At 55.8% G+C, this 18175-nt stretch overlaps 1 protein-coding gene across 1 annotated transcript; it reads right to left on the reverse strand.

Annotated features, from left to right (window-relative positions):
* Window positions 1–603: 603 nt before the first annotated feature.
* Window positions 604–16100, reverse strand: ONECUT1 (one cut homeobox 1). Its single transcript, XM_086620432.1, has 2 exons — window positions 15020–16100; window positions 604–896 (listed from the first exon to the last, which is right to left on the reverse strand). Exons 1-2 carry the CDS (start codon window positions 16098–16100, stop codon window positions 604–606), a joined length of 1374 nt encoding a protein of 457 aa, XP_086476558.1.
* Between the last annotated feature and the right edge of the window lie 2075 nt (window positions 16101–18175).

The following is an 18175-nucleotide window of genomic DNA, read 5'->3' on the forward strand; positions in this document are numbered from 1 at the left end:
AACTTGTTTCCAGGCGTTGCACGGGTTAAGTTCAAACCATGAAACAGCAAAAAATCACACTACCGTTCCAACGAATTCAGACGACTCCACGCTTTGTCAGTCGTGCCATGGCACGACCCTCTCTGAAGACCAGCCCTGACTAAGTCCCTAACCACCGGCGTGTACGCAATACGGATACACCATACACCTTCATGGCAATTGCTGTGGAAATGAAGAGCCATATCTGAAGAGATGTCCGTTCAATGACAAGAAATCACTATGCTCCAAACCACTAAACAGCCAAGTACGGTGAAGATGATCATGGGCGAAGGTGTAAGACCAGTGGTCTGTTCCTCTTCTCCTTGCCTTCTGTTTCATTCCTTCCGTTTTGCTCTCTTCTCTCTCTCTATTTTTTGCAAGTCGTCATCCTACTAAAGTGTGTGTCTTAGAACAAAGTCATAATGCAGGTGAAATAAGTCTTTGGTTTCTTTGGACTTATAAATAACATTTTTTTCAAATAGTTCTAAGTATAAACCTGCTATCTTGAGGTCCTGGTCTGTCTTTAGTTATTTATTTATTTATTTTTAAAGCTTTTCCACCGAGGTTTAGTTCGTGGTTATTCCTTCATGCTTTGGTACAAGTGCTTGATGAAGAAGATGAGTTGCCTGAATTGGAGCTGCCCTCGTCTTGCCACTTATCCAGACTCCTCCTCCGTGCATTCATGAAAAAGTTGCTGACGGTGCTCAGCTCCAACCCAAGCTGCTGGGAAATGGTGATTTGTAATTCTTTGGACGGACGCTTATTTTCCTTGAATATTGCATGTAGAGTTCGACGCTGCACATCTGTGAAGACCAACCGAGGCTTTTTGGGTGTGTTCCCTCTATCCTTCCCATGCTCTTGTTCTTTCCTCTTGCACGCTGCAAGAAAGGGGAGGACAGTTAGAGAGGGCTGGCAGAGGAGTCCGGGGGCATGCAGTACAGGGTAGACTAGGGAAAAAGGAGTGTTTATATCAGCTTCCAAATTTGGAGAGGATATGTGACACGTCAATTTAATTTTTTAACTTGTTATAGACTATAAAAATATAAGGACTAGAAATTAGAAAATACCTTTATCATTGTCTGTTAAAACTCAGCAAATACTATTATTGAGCATTTACACTTTGACAAAGCCCATTAGCACTGAGAATTTAACTATGTAAAATCCCTACGAGGCAGAGTGGAAATTCACTGAGCTCTAAAGTCAACCTTGCCAGTCTTTTTTACTGTCATTATTTGTTGTCAATTCACTTCTCTAGGGTTTTTTTTGGCTGAGAAATAAGGAATTAGGAGAAACCAGGATGCTACTAGAGTCTTACAGGCCGGATGATTATGTATTCTGAAGAAAATAAACCACGTTTTGACATGCAGAACAATGGTATAGTAAATCTTCCTTATAGAATTTCACCTTATTTCATCTGACATCTCTTCTTTTCAGAACGTGATTTTGCTCTACATTATTAAAGGATGCTTGCAAGTTGAAATCTGCCTTGCAGATCACCCGCCAGGCAGGATCCAAGGGGGCTGGGAGGGCGACTCTCGGATCCCCCCGCCAACTTTTGACTATCTGCCAGCTCATCTTTGTTAGCGTTTCGCTAGGATAAAAGGTTTCCTTAGGAGGACAGATTGCTCTGTCTCAACTCTTCAAAAGAGTCTGGAGTTGCCTGTTTCCCCTTTTTTGCGCTAACAATGTCCTTTAATGCTGATTTAGAGATGTATTTCTGAAGGTAATATGGATGTTCTGTCTCTGTGCCTGTCTAGTCCTGATTTCAGTGGAGATGAGCGCTGATTACAGGAAGGATTTTGTGCAGTGTCTCCACCTATTCCATGGTTATTGGAAGGAAAACAGCAAATTACTTTGCAAAGGTCCTTCCTACATCTTTATTGCTACTGAGAGCCAGCCTTGGCACGAGGGTTTAATTGCTCAAGGGAGGTATAAAAATAGTCATCCACCTTTTGTACTTAGAGAAACAGCAACTGCACAGATCAGACAGCAAGACTGAGGAGACGCAAAGGCACCTTCTGCTGGCCCAGGCGGGCAGGGACTGAGACACTGGCCTCTCAGCCCCTCTGAGAAGAAGCTTTTGAAGACCTCCCTAACAATATATATTCCAGCTACACGTTCTTTCATAAGCAATGACACTGCGATCAAATGGACTGGGATGCCAAACTCATATCTTCTAAAGTTATTTTTATCTGAAAACCTTTGAAGAGTGCTTTGAAGTTACATCCTGACCTCTAAAACGTGGAGCTTCTGGGCTGAAAAACAGGCTTCCTCATGCAACCAAGTCCTCACTGAAGTCAAGCTGCTGAATTCACTGTGGGGATCAGTGCCCACCAAAATAATTCTGCATCACCATGAAAAGCAAACATTGATAACTGAAGGCTTAAAAATGCTTTTGCAAGTATAGTTCATTATTTACTGACAAACAGGGAATGAGGAGCAAGGAAGATATTGACAGAATCTCAATCTTTTACACAGGTCTAACCATTCGACGATCAGAAGTTCCTGCGCAAGCAGCCACAGAAGCTCGGCTCCGTAACAACCTCAGCCTCCAGCTCCGGCTCTGCCCCTGCTAATGGGCTCGTGCACAAAAGGACACAAACCAAACCCAGATAGTGTTTGCCCAGCACTTCATTTCTGCTCACGCTGCTTTACACCTTCCTTTTTCAAAGACTACACAAATTTCAGCTTTCACATAGATACAGCGTCCAGAGCATTGCTTATCACAGAATCCTAACTCTGCAGACCAGGTGATCCAAGGCAGCACCACACAATGCTTCAGCAGCAACCATCACATCACAAATGACAGTCACAGCAGTAGATGATACAAAGCTGTTCAATTAGCGGTGTAAACCTCTAGGGTTTCAATCACAACCTAGTACATGAGTTCTCTGAAATCATATAGAATAACAAAAAAACAACCACATACTATGAAACTAACTTGCTTAACACATTGTCTTCCTGAGCTTGTGCTCATCTCCTGAAATTTAATATTCCTGAGTAACTATTTCCTTAGAAAACATCCCAAGAATTACAACACGCCTTGTTCCTGAACTTCAGTTGTATCTGAGACCTCATAATTACTTCAAGTAACATCACAGGGGTAAGAAAAAAGTGTTGATTGCTGGGGAGAAAAAAAATAATTTTCTCCAGTCTATGACAAAAAATAAGACAATATTTTGCAAATAAAACTTCATTTCAGTCAAGCCCATCAGAAAGCAAGCGTTGAGGTTCTCATGCTGCTCCCTGGAGAAGGTAGGAGCCATCCCTTCCTCCTGCAGACCAGTGCAGATTTTAGCTTCTAACAAGCTATCACGCAGGATTGTTGGTTTCCTAAGGCTTGGTCCACAGCCGGTGCGAACAGGTGAAGAACTAGGTGCTCTAGTTTAGCCCACAGAACAAGACAGATCTTGTCCTCACATCCGAGTTCTATTTTGAATTAAGGATTAGTTATATATTGGTTCAGAGAGAGGGAGATACTGACTCAGTTGCGATTTGAGACATTATCTGCAACACGGAAGACTCACACACGATGAGTTCAGTCCTCGTGGGACACAGCTCAGACCCAACAGGTGACACGGAGGCATCCGCTGCCCCCAGCAGAGCCGCCCAGCCCAGCTCAGCCCAGCTTTGACCCTGGATGCTCCCGTACCCCCGGCACCTGCTGACCCCGCACTGGCCCTAGCCCTGCCCAGCACTGCTCGCAGAGCCTTCTTCCACCTGGGGGAGACCAGGAACACGTTCAAAATTTGCATCATCTTCAGGCAATGCAAAAGCTAGTTCCTTTTCTGCTCTACTCCCATTGGCATTCACAAGAGGCAGATTGAGGGCAAAACTTTCCGATACGCTCAGTTGTTGAAGGAGCCCTTGCAGACAGCACTGCCAGGCCTCGGGTTGTGAGCAGCAAGGGTGGATACCACCTTTCATCTTCTCCCTTGTCCAGACTCAGGAATATTAATAGCACTTAAAAATAAATAATGGTGATAATGAAAAACTGTAATAGGGTTTCCTTACGATCGTTTTCCCTGCACTGGAGCCAATCAATTTTAATAATAAATTGTAGCTTCCAGCTTGCCAGAGAACAAATGTACACCATGGGATAATATCTGCTCCAAAGTGAGAGTCTATGCAGAGTAGGCACAGAGACCGGTCAGCTCACACTGTGAGGGCTGACAAATTGGGGCTGCCCAGCCCAGTGACAGCAGCCTGCGCTCAGCCCACGCTCACACAAAGCAGCCTGGGCCGGGTCCTCTTCTAACGCCAGCGAGGGTGTCCACTCAAGTCAGAGGCTCCAGAGACACCAACTGAAACACTTTTTTGGAAAAACACCGGAGCCTGTTTTCAAAACTGTTTGTCACACATCTTCATAAGAATTTTATTTTACGTAGCAGAAAGTAATAAAAATAATTGGCACTGACATCCTTCCCATGCCCCTGCCCATGAGGGCTGTGAGCAGACCCTCTCCTGCAGCACCGAAGCTGAATTCAGGTGCTTTGCGAGGTGCTGTGCTCACCAGAGGTGTACCCCTCTCCCATGGCACTCCTGCTCGCACGCTGCCCTCGCACGCTGCCCTCACTCCCCCATGCAGCCAGATGTGCTCTTTGTTTCTGGGCTGCCCCGGCTGAGCAATGCTCCTTGTGGTGCCTTTTGAAAAAGCCTTTAAAAAATCAATGGAAGAAAAAAATAAAGCAGAGGATAAAGAAAGAGTCACTCTGACTCTGGCAACACACGTGCAGATATGACAATGTAATATTATCAGTGCCAGAAGGAGCCTTATAAATCCACCGCTGAACTCTGGCCTCTTCCAGTCACTTCCATCTTCCTCTGCCCTGAGCAGCAGATATTTTTGACACTTGCGATTCTCCTGATACAGTCCATCAATCTATTTTTGTCTCCCTTTGTTCCTTCTCAGTCGCCTGAGGGATTTGGCTGAGTTAACTTGCCAAACCTCGTAAGGTCTCTACATCTCATCGAGGCCTGGTTGCCTGTGCGTGGAGCAGAAGGGGGGTCTCACCACTGCAGCCACACCGTCTGTTGCTGCTCTTTTGCAGTGCCTGGCTGCGCCCGCGGCCCGCAGCACGGCAGGATCAGTCCTGCTCTGCCGGAGGTGTGAGCAGGATCGAGTCCCCTGTGAAAACGCACTAATTGCATCTTTAGGTTGAGATAACAAAGAGGATATTTTGCCCACCTGTGATGTGAACTACACCGTTCTATCAGGCTAAAAGTCAAGATTATGGTAAGCTCAGGTGTTAACCCTGACGCTTGATCTAGTCTGTCATCTCTAGAGGCTGGATTTCTTTTTAAAAATCTAAGAAAAAAACCCTGATTACCATAAATCAATTTTCAGGAGCACTTGGTGCATACACGTGTGCCTTGCTGTATGTGGCAAACACTAATTTTCCTTTCTAAAAACCTGAAGCAAAGAATGAAATCAGTAATACTCCTAAGAAACTTGTTTTTATTCTGGGCACATAGTAAAATACCACCACAAGTTTTTCTGTCATCTTTTCTGGAAAATTGGCACCAGAGCAGGGGGAACAACAACGGAAAAATCCTACTTGGGCAGACCCTGCCCCAAGCCCTGTGGCTAGTTGTGCAGGCTGAGGACCACTCCCACTGCCAGAGGCATTGCTCAGCTGGCAGTCCACCACACTGCCATCACTGAGCATGCACTCTCAGACACAGGATGGAAAAGTGGCAGATGCTGAGGAAGAAGAAGGTGGATTCAGGGGGTTCCAGACCTGGCACCAAAAGAGCCATGCCCTTACACACACCTCTGACACGCTGAGGCAGCGGCCACGTGCTCCAAAGGGCCACACCAGCCACCAGCAGCAGTTCCCATAGCTCCGGGACAGGCACACGCATCGGCCACAACTGGGTTTTGACAGCACAAAGTGGCTGGAAGAGGAGAAGAGGCACAGGGCAGCACAAGGGGAGCGTGGTGGCCCAAGTGCACTGCAGCAGCACAGCATTACGGCTCCTGTCGGAAGGGAAGCACACTGTCCTGCCAGCGCCTTGGCGTGAGTCCTCTCACGCCATGGAGAAGGAGGCCAAGGCACACAGTGGGTCTCCGCTTACAGGGAGCCCTTTTTCCCATTTGTACCTAGAGCGGGTCCAGACCAGCAACTGGGAGACACACGCACGATAACATCTCCATCCATGCTGAATTCAGAGCCTGGTTGACACAGAGAGGAGACCATGTGCTGGCCTCCAGCGATGGGATATGGGGCCTTCCACCCTGAGGTGACAGGTCACATTTCCAGCTCTGGACCAGGTCACTGCTGACCACAAGCCATTATTACTCAATGGGCCATCGAGTGCCCTGTATGAGATGAGGTGCTGGTCTTGGTTCAGCTCCCCATGAGCAGGTTCACACCATGCTAATTTTCATCACATCTGACACATTATTTGACACCAATTAGCACCATGGCTAGAAGGTTGAGCTGGACACTACAGACAGGAGGAGTCTGTAGGAACCCATTTTATGGCTGAAATGTTGATTTTGGGTAACAAAGAGGATTGGAGATTTCTCAGGATTCTGGGCTAACAGGACCTTGGCTCTGTCTTGCCCAAGGAGGCACTTGCCCGAGGTTGCTTCACATTAGAAGGTAAACTCAGCACTGAGTCTGCATTTCTGCATGTGCAATAGGAGAGAGAGGAGATATATTTTAGATTGACTTGAGAGAGCTCTCAAAAGTTTTGTGATTATCATATTTTCCCTCTCTTGCAAAGCCTAGTCTTTTAGCTATCCCAACCTTACCCGTATAGGACATGTCTTAGAACATAAAACCCTCTTAGAATTCTCTTCTTACGTGTATTTTCTAATCTCTACTGTGTCAGGTGTATAAAGGCTGGGACCTGCCTCAGCTACAGTCCGATTTGTGCCCAAGACCCTGAGAAACATCTTCATTGGTACAAGCTTCGGAAGGAGGTTCTGCCTTTGGGTGGAAAAGGCAGCAGGATTTCCATAGGACGTTGGAACTGCTTAAGGACTTTGGCCGTCAGAGATAGTCCTAATCACACTGGCTACTACAGTTCAGTGGAAGCAAGTAGCCAAAAGTTTATGGTAAATTCATGGTGATGATAGTATTATCACACAATAAAGTGTGATAAGCTCCATCCTTATCAAGTGAATAACACCTCTGGAGCGTGCAGGGAGACACGCAGATGATGGATCTTTCCTAATTGTCAAAACCATCATATTTGAGGGAATATGAGAACAAGATATGGGGCCTGTAAAACACATCCTACCTGCGGGCAGACTTCACCACATGAACCAAAAGCAAGCAAATCTGTCTGGCCTGGATGAATAACCACAGCTGCTGTGTGCCATCCACTCTAAGGCATCACCATTTGGAGATGCCCCATGCTGCCCATCCTGCTTGTCACTGCCCTCAGGCATGAGACCGAGCCCTCTGCAGTCAGGGCAGCTGGTGGCCATGTGCCCCCGCCGTGGCAGCTAGCAGACAGCATCCATGCTGCAAAGAGCAATCCCAAAAGCTTCAGCCCACAGGAGGAGAAGGCCATTAACATATCAGGGATGATAGTCTACACAGGTGATACTTCATTGGTCGCTCCTCAAAATTTTCCTCTTTCAACTGAAGAGACTATGGGCTATTCTGAAACGTCTGAACCCACACTAAATGATTTCGTATTACTCCTGGCATTGTCCAGCGTTTCGCACTGTCTCTTTAGTGATTTGTATTTATGCTTATTTAGAGCACGGGTGTATCCATCTACTCAGAGGTCGTTTGAGCTGTATCTTACTTCTCTGCCATCAAGCCCAGGGAATCCTCCTCTTTTGTTGTTTCATACCATGAAAAGAGATGAAAGTATGTTCCTATGCGGGAAGCTCACAGAATGACATCAGCCTGCCACCACATAGATCCCAGCTGAGACTGAATGGTAAACAGCTCACTCCTGTGCACTGTATTAAAATGCGTGACCTTAATTCGCTGCCCCTGGAATAATAAAGTGAATCTGACTAAGGAGCGCTGACTCAACAGTTTGGGATTCTGGGGTTTACACAAACTTACAGTGTTGATGGATCTGTAACCACCTGAGCGAGCTGACATCACCATTACAGAATATGTTGTTAAGTGGATCAATCAGGGGAAAACACCTGATTTTCCTGCGGTATTATTTAGAGCAAACGTTAGATTTCTTTAGCTGGGTCTTCAGTTAACCATATTACTGTGACAAATATTTCCTTGTCCAGCACAAGTAATTAGAATTTAATCACTTTAACTGCATCTTAACTACCGGAGACGAATTGAAAGGACGTTTAATAGCAAAGATTAAATTGCCTTAATGAACGATTTTTGCGACTACATCGATGTTTACCCGTGCGAGCCCCTCCCGCGCGCCCCGCCGCAGCGGCGCCGGCAGCCCCCGGCCCCTGGGTGGCGCCCGCTCCTCGCCGCTGCCGCCGCCGCTGCCCGGGGAGGCGGGGACGCTCCGCTCCGCTCCGCGCCGCCCCGCACCCGCGCTGTCCGCGCCGCTCTGTACCGCACGGCTCCGCACCACCCAGCCAGGGAGCGCCGCCCGCTCCGCACCGCTCCTTGCCGCTCCGCCAGGAAACGCCGCCCGCTCCGCACCTCGCACCTCCCAGCCGGGCAGCGCGGCCCGCTCCGCACCTGTCCGCTCCGCGCCGCTCCTCACAGCTCCTCGCTCCGCTCCGTGCCGCTTCACACCGCGACGCCAAGCTCGGAGCGCCTGCTCCGCACCGCCTCGCACCGCCCCTGGGGAGCGGCGCCCGCTCCGCCCCGCCCCGCGCTCCCCGCCGCCGGGGAGCACCGGCAGCCCCGCCCCGCGCCGCACCGTTCCGCTGCCTCCTGCGCGGGTTTACCGGGCACATACTGCTGTGGAACCTCACTGGGCCCGCCGGCCCCAGGCAGCGGTGGAGCTCCGCACTGCTTTGAACGGTGCAGCGGGAAAGACCTCTACCGTGGGGGGTCCCGAGGCGCTCGGGAAAAGGGCTTGGCGTCAGGCCGCGTTATTCTGCCCCTTTCTTCTGCCCCAGCCCGGGGCTCTGCTGCAACCGCCGAAAATGGAGTTTCTGAGCGGTGGAAGTGACGCAATCCGTTGCGAAACCTTCACTCGTACATGAAGGGTCGTCAGATTTATTTAAGAACCTGGCCGGTTTCCCGGACTCCTTTCCTAAGGACCTGCTGCCCGTCTCCGCGTCCCCTGCTCCCGTTTTTTAGCCGTCGGTTAATTCCACCAATATATTCTAAACAGCGAGATACGTCTCGAACGGACGAGAAGTACAGCGGTGATGACATAAAGAAGTTCCTCCGTTTTGGGGGCATTACGGCAGCAGTGCGGCAGCCGGCCTCTGCGGGGGGGGGGTGGTTCGCACCGGTGGGAAATCTGCCTGCGCTACTCGCACCGCCTGTGGGTGACTTCTTATCGAGAGGTCTAGGAGGCGCGTAGCAATGTACGCGGTATTGCTGCACCTTAAAAATATCAGTCACCTTCGAGCGGGTTCACTGCGGCTTCTGCACCGAAGTCGCTAAGGAGTCCCCCGTGCCACCTGATTTAACGCTTCTAGCTGTTTGAAGGAGCAGCATTTCTAATGGTCCACCAGCAAGTGCTTGCACAAGCCAACGCCGACGTTACACAGACGGCAGCAGCTTGCGACGCTGCTTGCGCTCCCGCGAAGCAGCAATTCATCGCGTTTTGATTGCCATTTGGGCTGTATATAAAATGTTACCGCTGAGACTTCCTATCGCCCTAAAACGGGAAAAAATCAAAACTACTGTTGAGCTAATAAATTGTGCCTATAAAGTACTCTTTCAGCATCATAAACCTGACTTCCTCTTAAGCAAAATTGCTCAAGTAAGCTGCATTTCCAAAGCAAGTCAGTAAGCATCGGTCGCTTCTCTGTCAGTATACGATTTATCCGGATAGATTTATCTTTGGGATGCGAATCAACATTTTTCGATTTGACCAGGGAAGTACCCGACGTGATCCATACTAGGTCCCCGCCCGGTCCGCAGGAAAAACTCCCCTCGATGCCTGTAGTCTTCAGGTTAAAGTCACCAGCAAAAGCTCCTGCGCTTAAGAGTCACCTTAGGTCTCCCTCGAAACGAACTTGTCCCTTCTGTGAAGGTTGCGGGGCTCCTTCTGTTACGCAGAGGACACGAAAGGCTGCCTGAGGCGAAGCACGAGCTTCAGCTCAGTGCCGGCGCGTGGGCAGCCGCGGGGCGGCTCGGCGAACCGCGCAACGGCAGCGGGGCCGCCCGGGCCGGCGGCAGCTGTCCGCGGTGCTGAAACCGCGCCCGGCCCGACGGAGCGGGGTACCGGCGGACGCAGACAGCCCGGGCACCGCCGTAGGGCATCCGCCAGGATGCGCCCCGGCCCGCAGGGCTCGCCAGAGCCCCCGCCTCTCGGTCCGCAGGAGCCGTCGCTTCCCGTTGCAGGCGGGATGCCCGAGCCGGCGAGGCCGGTTTTCGCCCGCCGGCAGTCAGTAGATGGCGCAGAGCTCCCGGGAACCGAGGCACGAAGGGTGAGGGCTGCGGACGGCTCGGTGGCTCCAGCCGGCCGGCGCGGGCAGACGGGGCGGACCAGGCCGGCATCGTGCCCACAACCGGGGAGGCCCCGAGGGTGCCCGCTGGCGGGAGCGGCCCCGTTTTGAGGCTATTTCATCCGAACGGCAGCGAGGGTGGGAGGCGGGACGGCCTCCTGGCGCCTCCCCGCCACGCAGCAAGTAATTAAAACAAACAAACAAACAAACAAACAAACAAGCACGGGCCGAGTCGTGCTACCGGGGGCGGGGGCTCCGCGGGGACTGTCACGGGGCGGGCGCGGTGCGGAGGAACGCGGGTCGCGGCAGCCCGGCCCCGCTCCTCCTCCTCCCGCTGGGCAAACATTAACGAAGGGCAAACGCGGCTATGGGCGAGCGGCTGTAAATCAATCCCGCCGCAAGGACACGGCCGACAAACAAGCGCGACTCCCAGCGCCCGCCCGGCGGCGCGATGGGCGCTGCGGTGGGGCGCGATCGCGCCGGGGCCTGACTGGGGGCCGCTCTTCCGCCCTCCCGTCCGACCGGGCCGGGTCACGTCGCCTCGGCCCCAGCACCGCGACGGCAGCCGCGGAGCGGCCGCTATCAGCGCCGGCGGTGCGCTGAGCCAGGCCCATGCCCATGCCCGTCCCTGCGGCGCCCGGGCGGCCCGTAGGGCGGGAAGGGGCAGGGCTTTTCCCCCGGGGCCGCGCCGCGCTCGGGGTGTCGGCGGTGAAGCCCCCGGTCGATGCCCTCCGCCTCCCTGATGCAAATACGTTTATGCAAAGCTCCCGGCGGGTAAATATTAAACAGGCCCTAATGAGGCAATCGGGGCCCGGGAGCTGCTGGGGCCGGGGCGGCATCGACCTTGCCCGGCGCAGGCAGCGGCGGCCGGCGGGGCGAGAAGTGCAAACGGCGTTCATTAGATTTCATATTTAATGTGGAAAACGCTCTGATTACTGCATCGATTTCTTTACAGTTAATTTGGCGATAATTTCTCGCCGGCTTCCCAAGGCTTCAGCTTAGCCGGGATTCGCATTGGAGGGAGAAAGAAAGGGGGGAGTGGAGTAAAGAGATGCAACTAAGAAAAATAACAGTCAGGTCGCACGCAAATATCGAGCAGCTCTGGAGGGACTGACGACCCCCCCCGTCTGAGCCCCGCGGGAGAGCGCGGTTCGCCCTCGGCCCCCACTCCCCTCGCCCGGCTCCCGCCGCCCCGGGACGGGCTCGGGAACCCCGATGGGGAGGCCGCCGCGGAGGGACCACTTCGGGACGAACTCGCTCAGAGGGCGCACCTGGGCAAACCGGACCCCTCTTGAAGTAGATCCAAAGGGGCTTCTGGGGTCTCTTGTACCCTCCTCGCCCGTTCCCGAAACGTTTCTTTGCCTCCTTTCTGCCTTGGGCGCTTCCCTCCCGCCCGGCGGGGCCAGCAACCGGCCTTCGGGCAGGTGCGTTTCTAATAACAAATGGCTTGAAGCAGATTATTTTTTCCTGAACAAGACGAGTCAGATTTTGCCTTCTTTATCCCCTCCTATCTCCCCCACGCGTACGAAAATAACCTGAAATAAATTCGCCCTTAAATCCCAGCAGGCTGCAGAAACGCTGTACGTTTTCTTTGAATTGTATTTATTTTTTTCGGTATCGCTTTTCACTGCCCTTCCAAATGTCAGTGAAGGCGAGGGGAGAGGGGAAAGAATAACTAACAGAGAAACGGCCAAATAGATAAATATTCAGTGACAGAGGGGGAGCGGGAGGGGGACAGACAAAGGAAAAGAGAACAGAGAGGAGAAGGAAGATGGGATGAATAAAATGGAGGCTGGAAGAGGTCAGCTTTGCAATTAGTAGTTCTGCTTACATTTCGAGAGACAGCCCAGGAAGTGTCAAGACCTCAATCCTGCTTCCATGTAACTGCCAATTTTTCCTCTATTTGTCGGAGCTTCTGTAATCTGGGAGGTAGGAAACCCCCAGGGACGGCTGGAAGGGGCAAATACTCAAGACAGAGTGCTGGGCAAGACCGTGAGGCCTAAAATAAGCACACTCCATCCCCCTCACCGCCTCCCGGCCGCTGCCTGCAGGAAGGCAGAAAGGGAAGAAATGAAGGCGGCAAGGGCTCCGCTCTGGGTATTTATCTACCTGATAATTCTCTAAACGCCCGGTAGTGAGTTCTAATTTGGACGCGAAATTTAATTTGCGTCGGCGGCAGTAATTTATGATATTTTGAATTGATGTTCATACATCAATATGAATCGGGGCACATTTTTACCACTTAGTAAGATCATCACATATTTAAAACCTGCACAAAATAAAATCGATAGTTTATGCTTTTACAGCAGATTGCCTGCGGTGCGGGACGCGCAGCGCGGAGGGACGCGCAGCGCCGCGCTACCAGCGCGGGGCGGGGCCCCTCCGGGGGCCGCCCCCATTGGCTGGGACGCAGCAATATGCAAATGACCACGTGCTGCGGGCGCCCAGGCGGAGCCGCGCCGGGCGAAGCCCCCGGCAGCGCGGGGAGAGCCCTGCGCGGCCCCGCTGGTGCCCTGCGCTGCGCCGCCCGGCTGCACGGGACGCGGAGACGCTCGGGCACAGGCAGCCCTCTCCGCCCGCCCGCCCGCCCACCCCCCCTTGCCTCCCCGGGCGGCGAGCCCAGTTTCGCCCTGGGGAGGCCGTTTCCGCAAGGTGCCAGCTTTCGGGTTTCATCGGAAAGAGAAGGCGGAATAATGAGGCTTTGTCTCTCTAACGGGATTACCGGGATCCGTTTGTGCGAGGGCAGCGCTGGGGTGGCTGGAGGAAGGGGCGGTTTAGGGCAGAAGCGAACAATGGGTCTCTCCGGCCCCGGCAGCTGGGCAGAGCGCGGCCGTCGCGCGGCAGAAAGCGGCCGCGCCGCGGGGAGCCGCCGCCTCCCTCCTGCCCGACCCTGCAGCCGGGGCTGGCAGAGCTTCCCGGCCGGCAGCGCCAGGGAGGGGATGCCAGCAGACTCCGAAGCGAGGGGTTGTTTCCAGTATTGATCTATGCAAATGAGCGGAGATTCAGGTCGACCGAATTGTCGTAAAAATACGCTCCAAATCGAAGAAAGTTCGCCTTAGCGATCGTTACGGGGACATGGGAAACACAAACTCCATTCTTCTCTCCTGGATAGCACCAGCAAGATGGGTTTTTTTTCCTGGTGGGGTGGTTGTCGAGGAAGGGAAGGCGGAAAGGGCATTTTCTGAGAGCTCAGACCTTTGAAACTGACTCCGCAGGAAGGGAAGCCAAAGAGAGCAACGTCCTCCCGCCGGCGTGCACCGCAGGGCCGGCTCCAGCAGGGAGGGAGATCCTGCTACGGGCCCTTCCTAGCACTGCTTTAGCCTTCAGAAACGAGGAGGTTGGCTGAAACCAGGCAAGGAGCACGGCGGCGGCCCACACGGGTCCCCCGCACGGTCGGGAAGCGGTTCCAAATTCCCACTGTCGTGGGTAGACGAAAGCTCAGGACCGTTTGTGCGTTTGAAAGAAGGAAGATTTGGCCCTTCCCTTATTTTTGTCTGTGAAACGGATCAGTGACCCTGGCTCCAACTCGGATTGACTGTCTCGCGTTCTCCAGGGACAAATTAATGGAGACCTATCACTTAATTAACAAACCCTCACTCGCGGCATATTAAACCCGGGCTCAGCACCGGGAGCGCAGGCTGGCGGTTTTGGGGAGGCGGCGGAGGAGAATGGGTACCGAACGGGACGGCAATTTCCGAGCAGACAATACGGGAGCCGCGACACTGACTGCGTCTCTCCTGCGGAGGCATCCACGCGAAACTCAAAACTCCACGGCCTAATGATAATTACAACCAATTAAAAAAAATAAAAATCTAACGATTTTCGCCAACAGCGTTTCTTAGCCACCACTCACGCGTTTTTTGTTTGTGTTTTTTTTTTTAAAAAAAAAAACGTATCCCAGCGCACCTAAGCCAACCCGAGCGGGACGCCGGGATACCACCGGCCCGAGCCCCGCCGGGCGCTGCGACCGGAGCCCGCCGCCACCAGCACAAAGCAGACGCTCCGATTCCTCTCAGCAGCTCATTGCCTCTCCCCCGCACCCCGTCCGTGCGCCGTACCGGGCAGTACCGGTCCCGGTCGCTCAGACTGCCGCTAATTAAAGTATTTCCGCCTCACCCTACCCGCTCAAGGTAGCGCTGCGGTCGGCCGGTGCGGGTGGCAGCGGAGCCCCGTTACCGGGCATGCTGGGCGCCGTCCCGCCGGCGACAGGCGAGCCTGGCGGGTGCGCTCCGCCTGGGATAACGGGGAGAGCCGGAGCACCGCAGTGCGCAGCCCGAGCCCCGGCTCGGCTTTGTTTGGCGGCCGGGAGCGCGGCGCGGAGGAGCCGGACGGTGCCGGCGCACGGAGCCGGGAGAAGGAGAGGGGAGAGGAGAGAAACGGAGCAGCGGAGGTGGGGGTCGGGGCTGCTCTTCAGGGGCAGGCAGGCCCCAGCCCCGCCGCCGCCTTGCCCCGAGCGCTCCGCAGCGGGCTCACCTGCCAGCCGCAGAGCAGACATCCGCTGAAACTCCGGCTCCTGGAGCCACTTCCACATCCTGCGGAAGGTCTCCCGGCCGGATTTGAGCTTGCTCCAGGGCTTGGGGTTCCTCAGCAGGTCTGAGAGGGTCCCTTGAGAGCGGCACAGCACCCTCTGGGCGAAGATAGCCTGGGGGATGCTGTACCGCTTGAGCTCGGTGGTGATCCTCTGAGCTACTTCTTTGGTATTGATTTCTTCCATTTGCCCTGAATTACTTCCACTGTTGACCTGCGAACCAGTTACAGAAGGGTTTTGCTCCCTGGCAGAGCCCAGGATCTGCCCGTGGCTCTGGGCGTTCAAGTGGGCATGGGGGTGGTGTGGGATCCCGTTGATAGGCACCATGCCAGCGGAGGTGGGGGTGAGGTGTTGGTCGCCATGCCTGGCTAACATGGCAGGGTGGTGGGCTTCAAATCCGTTCGGGGTGAGCATTTTCTCGGCGGGCATGGTGGCACTGGGGTGAGCGTAGTGGGGCAGCCCTTGCTGGGAGTTGTGGATGCTCCCCAGGCCCGATCCAGACAACGGAGAGAGGCTTTGCCCCATGCCGGTAACATCCTTATGGTAGGGGGTGTAGAGATTGTTCATAGACGCCAGACCCCTCTCGTCCCGCATGAGCGTGAAGCTGCCGCTCACGTTGCCCGGTATCCGCTGGTGGGGGTGGTGGTGGTGGTGATGGTGGTGGTGGTGGTGAGGGAACTTGTCCGAGACCGTCGAGATGGGAGGTAGAGGCTGCAGAGGGGTTAACGTGGTGTAGGTACTGCTCATGCTCATGCCGGGGGGTGTCTCGCAGGCCATGGTCATGGTGGGGTGCAGGGGGCCCGTCAGCGCGTGGTCGGGCGGCCGGTGGTGGTGGTGGTAGTCGCCGCCGTCGAGGATGGACGCCATGCCCATGGAGCGCGGGTGGGCCGGCAGGTGGCTGCCGCGGTGGGCCACCGCGCTCCGGTGGTGGGGGCTGCCGCTCATCAGGTCGGCGGCAGCGGGCACCGGCTCATGGCTCACCCCATGCAGATCGCCGATGTTCTCCATCGCCAGCTGCGCGTTCATCGTCGGCCGTGCGGGCGGCTGGACCGCACATCTATCTGGTGGGCGGCGGGGCGTCCCGGAGCTCTTCGCGGCGGCCGCGGGCCGGTTCCTCCCGCGGGCCGGCGGCGGCGGGCGGGCGCTGTGGGCTGGTGGCGGTGCTGCTGCTGCCGGGCTGGTGGCTTTTCCTTTTTTTTTTTTTTTTTTTTAAATTTTGTTTTGGTAATTTATTTATTCGTTTTTTGTTGGTTTTTTTTTTTTTCTGTTGTTGGATGACGCTGTCGGGTCGGTTCTAGGGCCCCCGCTCCCTCAGGCCAGGCTCCGCAGCCGCGGCGGGTGTCTGGCCGCGTCCCTCGCCATCTCTAGCCATGGCTCTCTCTGCGCTCCGCCGTTTGGACACCGCTCCGCTGCTGCAGCGGCGCGGCCGGCGGCCCGGCGCATGCGCGCGGCACCCCCGCGCCGCCCCCGCCCGCGCCGCCCCCGCCCCGTGACGTCACCGCCCCTATTAAGGAGGCGAGCCCCGCGCGGCGGCGCCCACAGTTGGCGGGGCACCGCTGCCCCGCGCCGCTGCCCCGGGCCCTAACGCCCCCCTCGCCTCCCCGCCGGGCACAAAGGGCCGGCCCCGTACTCCGCCTCCGCCCGGCGGGCGGCTCCCGGGTATTAGGGCCGCCCGCCCCGCCCCGCCCCTTCGGTGACTTCGCGTTTTCCGTGAGCGCGGAGCCTCCTCGCCCTCGCTTCACCGGGAGCTTCCGGGAGCGAGACCGCCCTGCCCCGGGGCGCCCGTGGGCCGCGCCCGCCGTGTACCCCCGCACCCTCCGCCGTCGTCCCGCAGCCGCCGGCTCTCACAGCCCGCCGGCCTAGGGATCGCTCCTCTGCGCTGCCCTACCGGGACACATCCCGTTACCTGGCATGGGGGCGGGCGCCGGGAGCCCCACGGCGCTGCATCCCTAGTCCAGCCGGGGTCCCCCCTCCGCCTCCCGCTCTTGTTCCCCCCAAGTCCTTGTCCTGTTCCCCCCCGGCAGAGATCCTGCCGAGTCCAACCAGGCAATGCGATTCCCGCCCCCGCCGGGGACCCCGAGTGGCCCGGGGGCCGTGCCAGGCGGTGCAAGGCGAGCATATGCCCCGAGGCGCCCAGCAGCCGGACGTGCCGCTGGTTTTCTTTTATTTTTTCCCCTAAAAGAAAGAAAAGGAGGAGGAGGAGAAAGAAAAAACGAGCCCACCCGCCAGCCCCCCTCGTTAGCTAAGGTGCCTTTATGCTGGAAGAAAGGGCAGATGTGCCTATTGTTCGCCCATTAACAATAACGAACCACGCCGGGCAGAGTGCAGCGTGTGCGCGGCGCCGAACGGCGGGAGGGACGGGGCGGGCCGAGGCGCGCCACGGGAGAGCCGCAGGGCCGCAGCCGGGAGGCACCGGGCCGGCAGAGCACAAAGGCCGCCCCGCCTCACGGCCCGGCCGCCGCCGCTTCCCCCCGCTCCACCGTCGGGGCCCGCGGGAGCTCTCGGGCACCCCGCGGAGCCGCCTGGCCCCCTCGCTCAGGAAAGGCGCGGGACCAGCAAGCAGGTTCCGGCCGCGATGAGGCTCACCTCAGGAGCCGGGATCTTTCCCACGGAGAAGGGTACAGCGCTGGAGCACCCGCCCCGGCAAAGCCTCCGCCGGCGGGATGCAAAGAGAGGGCACACCGCCTCGCTCCAAAGCTCCCCGGCGTGATGCGTGCAGCGGTCCGTAACGGGGGACCGTCACCCTCCCTTCGCCCTGCCAAAAGCTCCCAGGTTCTTTCCCTGGTGAGAGCCAGGAGCTCGCTGCTGGCGGGCCACCAGTCCCGAGGGGCTGGTTCGGACCGCAGGAACAGAGACTGGGGTCGGTCCCAGGGCAAGAGCCACCCCGGGAGCGAGGTGGAATTAAACCCTGGGGTCATTTCTCCTGGAGCTCTTGCCCTAACTTTATGGCCAGGGCCTGCGGAGGTTTCCCTCGGTGCGACGGGGAGCGCACTGCTCGGGAGCCCGTGGGGACTCACGGCTGCACCGGCTCCGGGAGGCAGCGGGACCCCTTGGCCCGCGCTTGGAGCCCAAAGCACCGCCAGGTCCCGCAGCAGCGGCCG

Source organism: Tauraco erythrolophus, chromosome 14 (assembly GCF_009769465.1).
Source record: "Tauraco erythrolophus isolate bTauEry1 chromosome 14, bTauEry1.pri, whole genome shotgun sequence".
Lineage (NCBI taxonomy): Eukaryota > Metazoa > Chordata > Aves > Musophagiformes > Musophagidae > Tauraco > Tauraco erythrolophus.

Bases quoted from the DNA above. Each gene is read 5' to 3' on its own strand.
- ONECUT1 (XM_086620432.1), bottom strand. From the start codon at position 16,100: ATGAACGCGCAGCTGGCGATGGAGAACATCGGCGATCTGCATGGGGTG. The intron at 897-15,019 runs GTGAGCCCGCTG...CCTTTCTTGCAG, and splicing joins GTCTGCTCTGCGGCTGGCAG to CGTGCAAGAGGAAAGAACAA.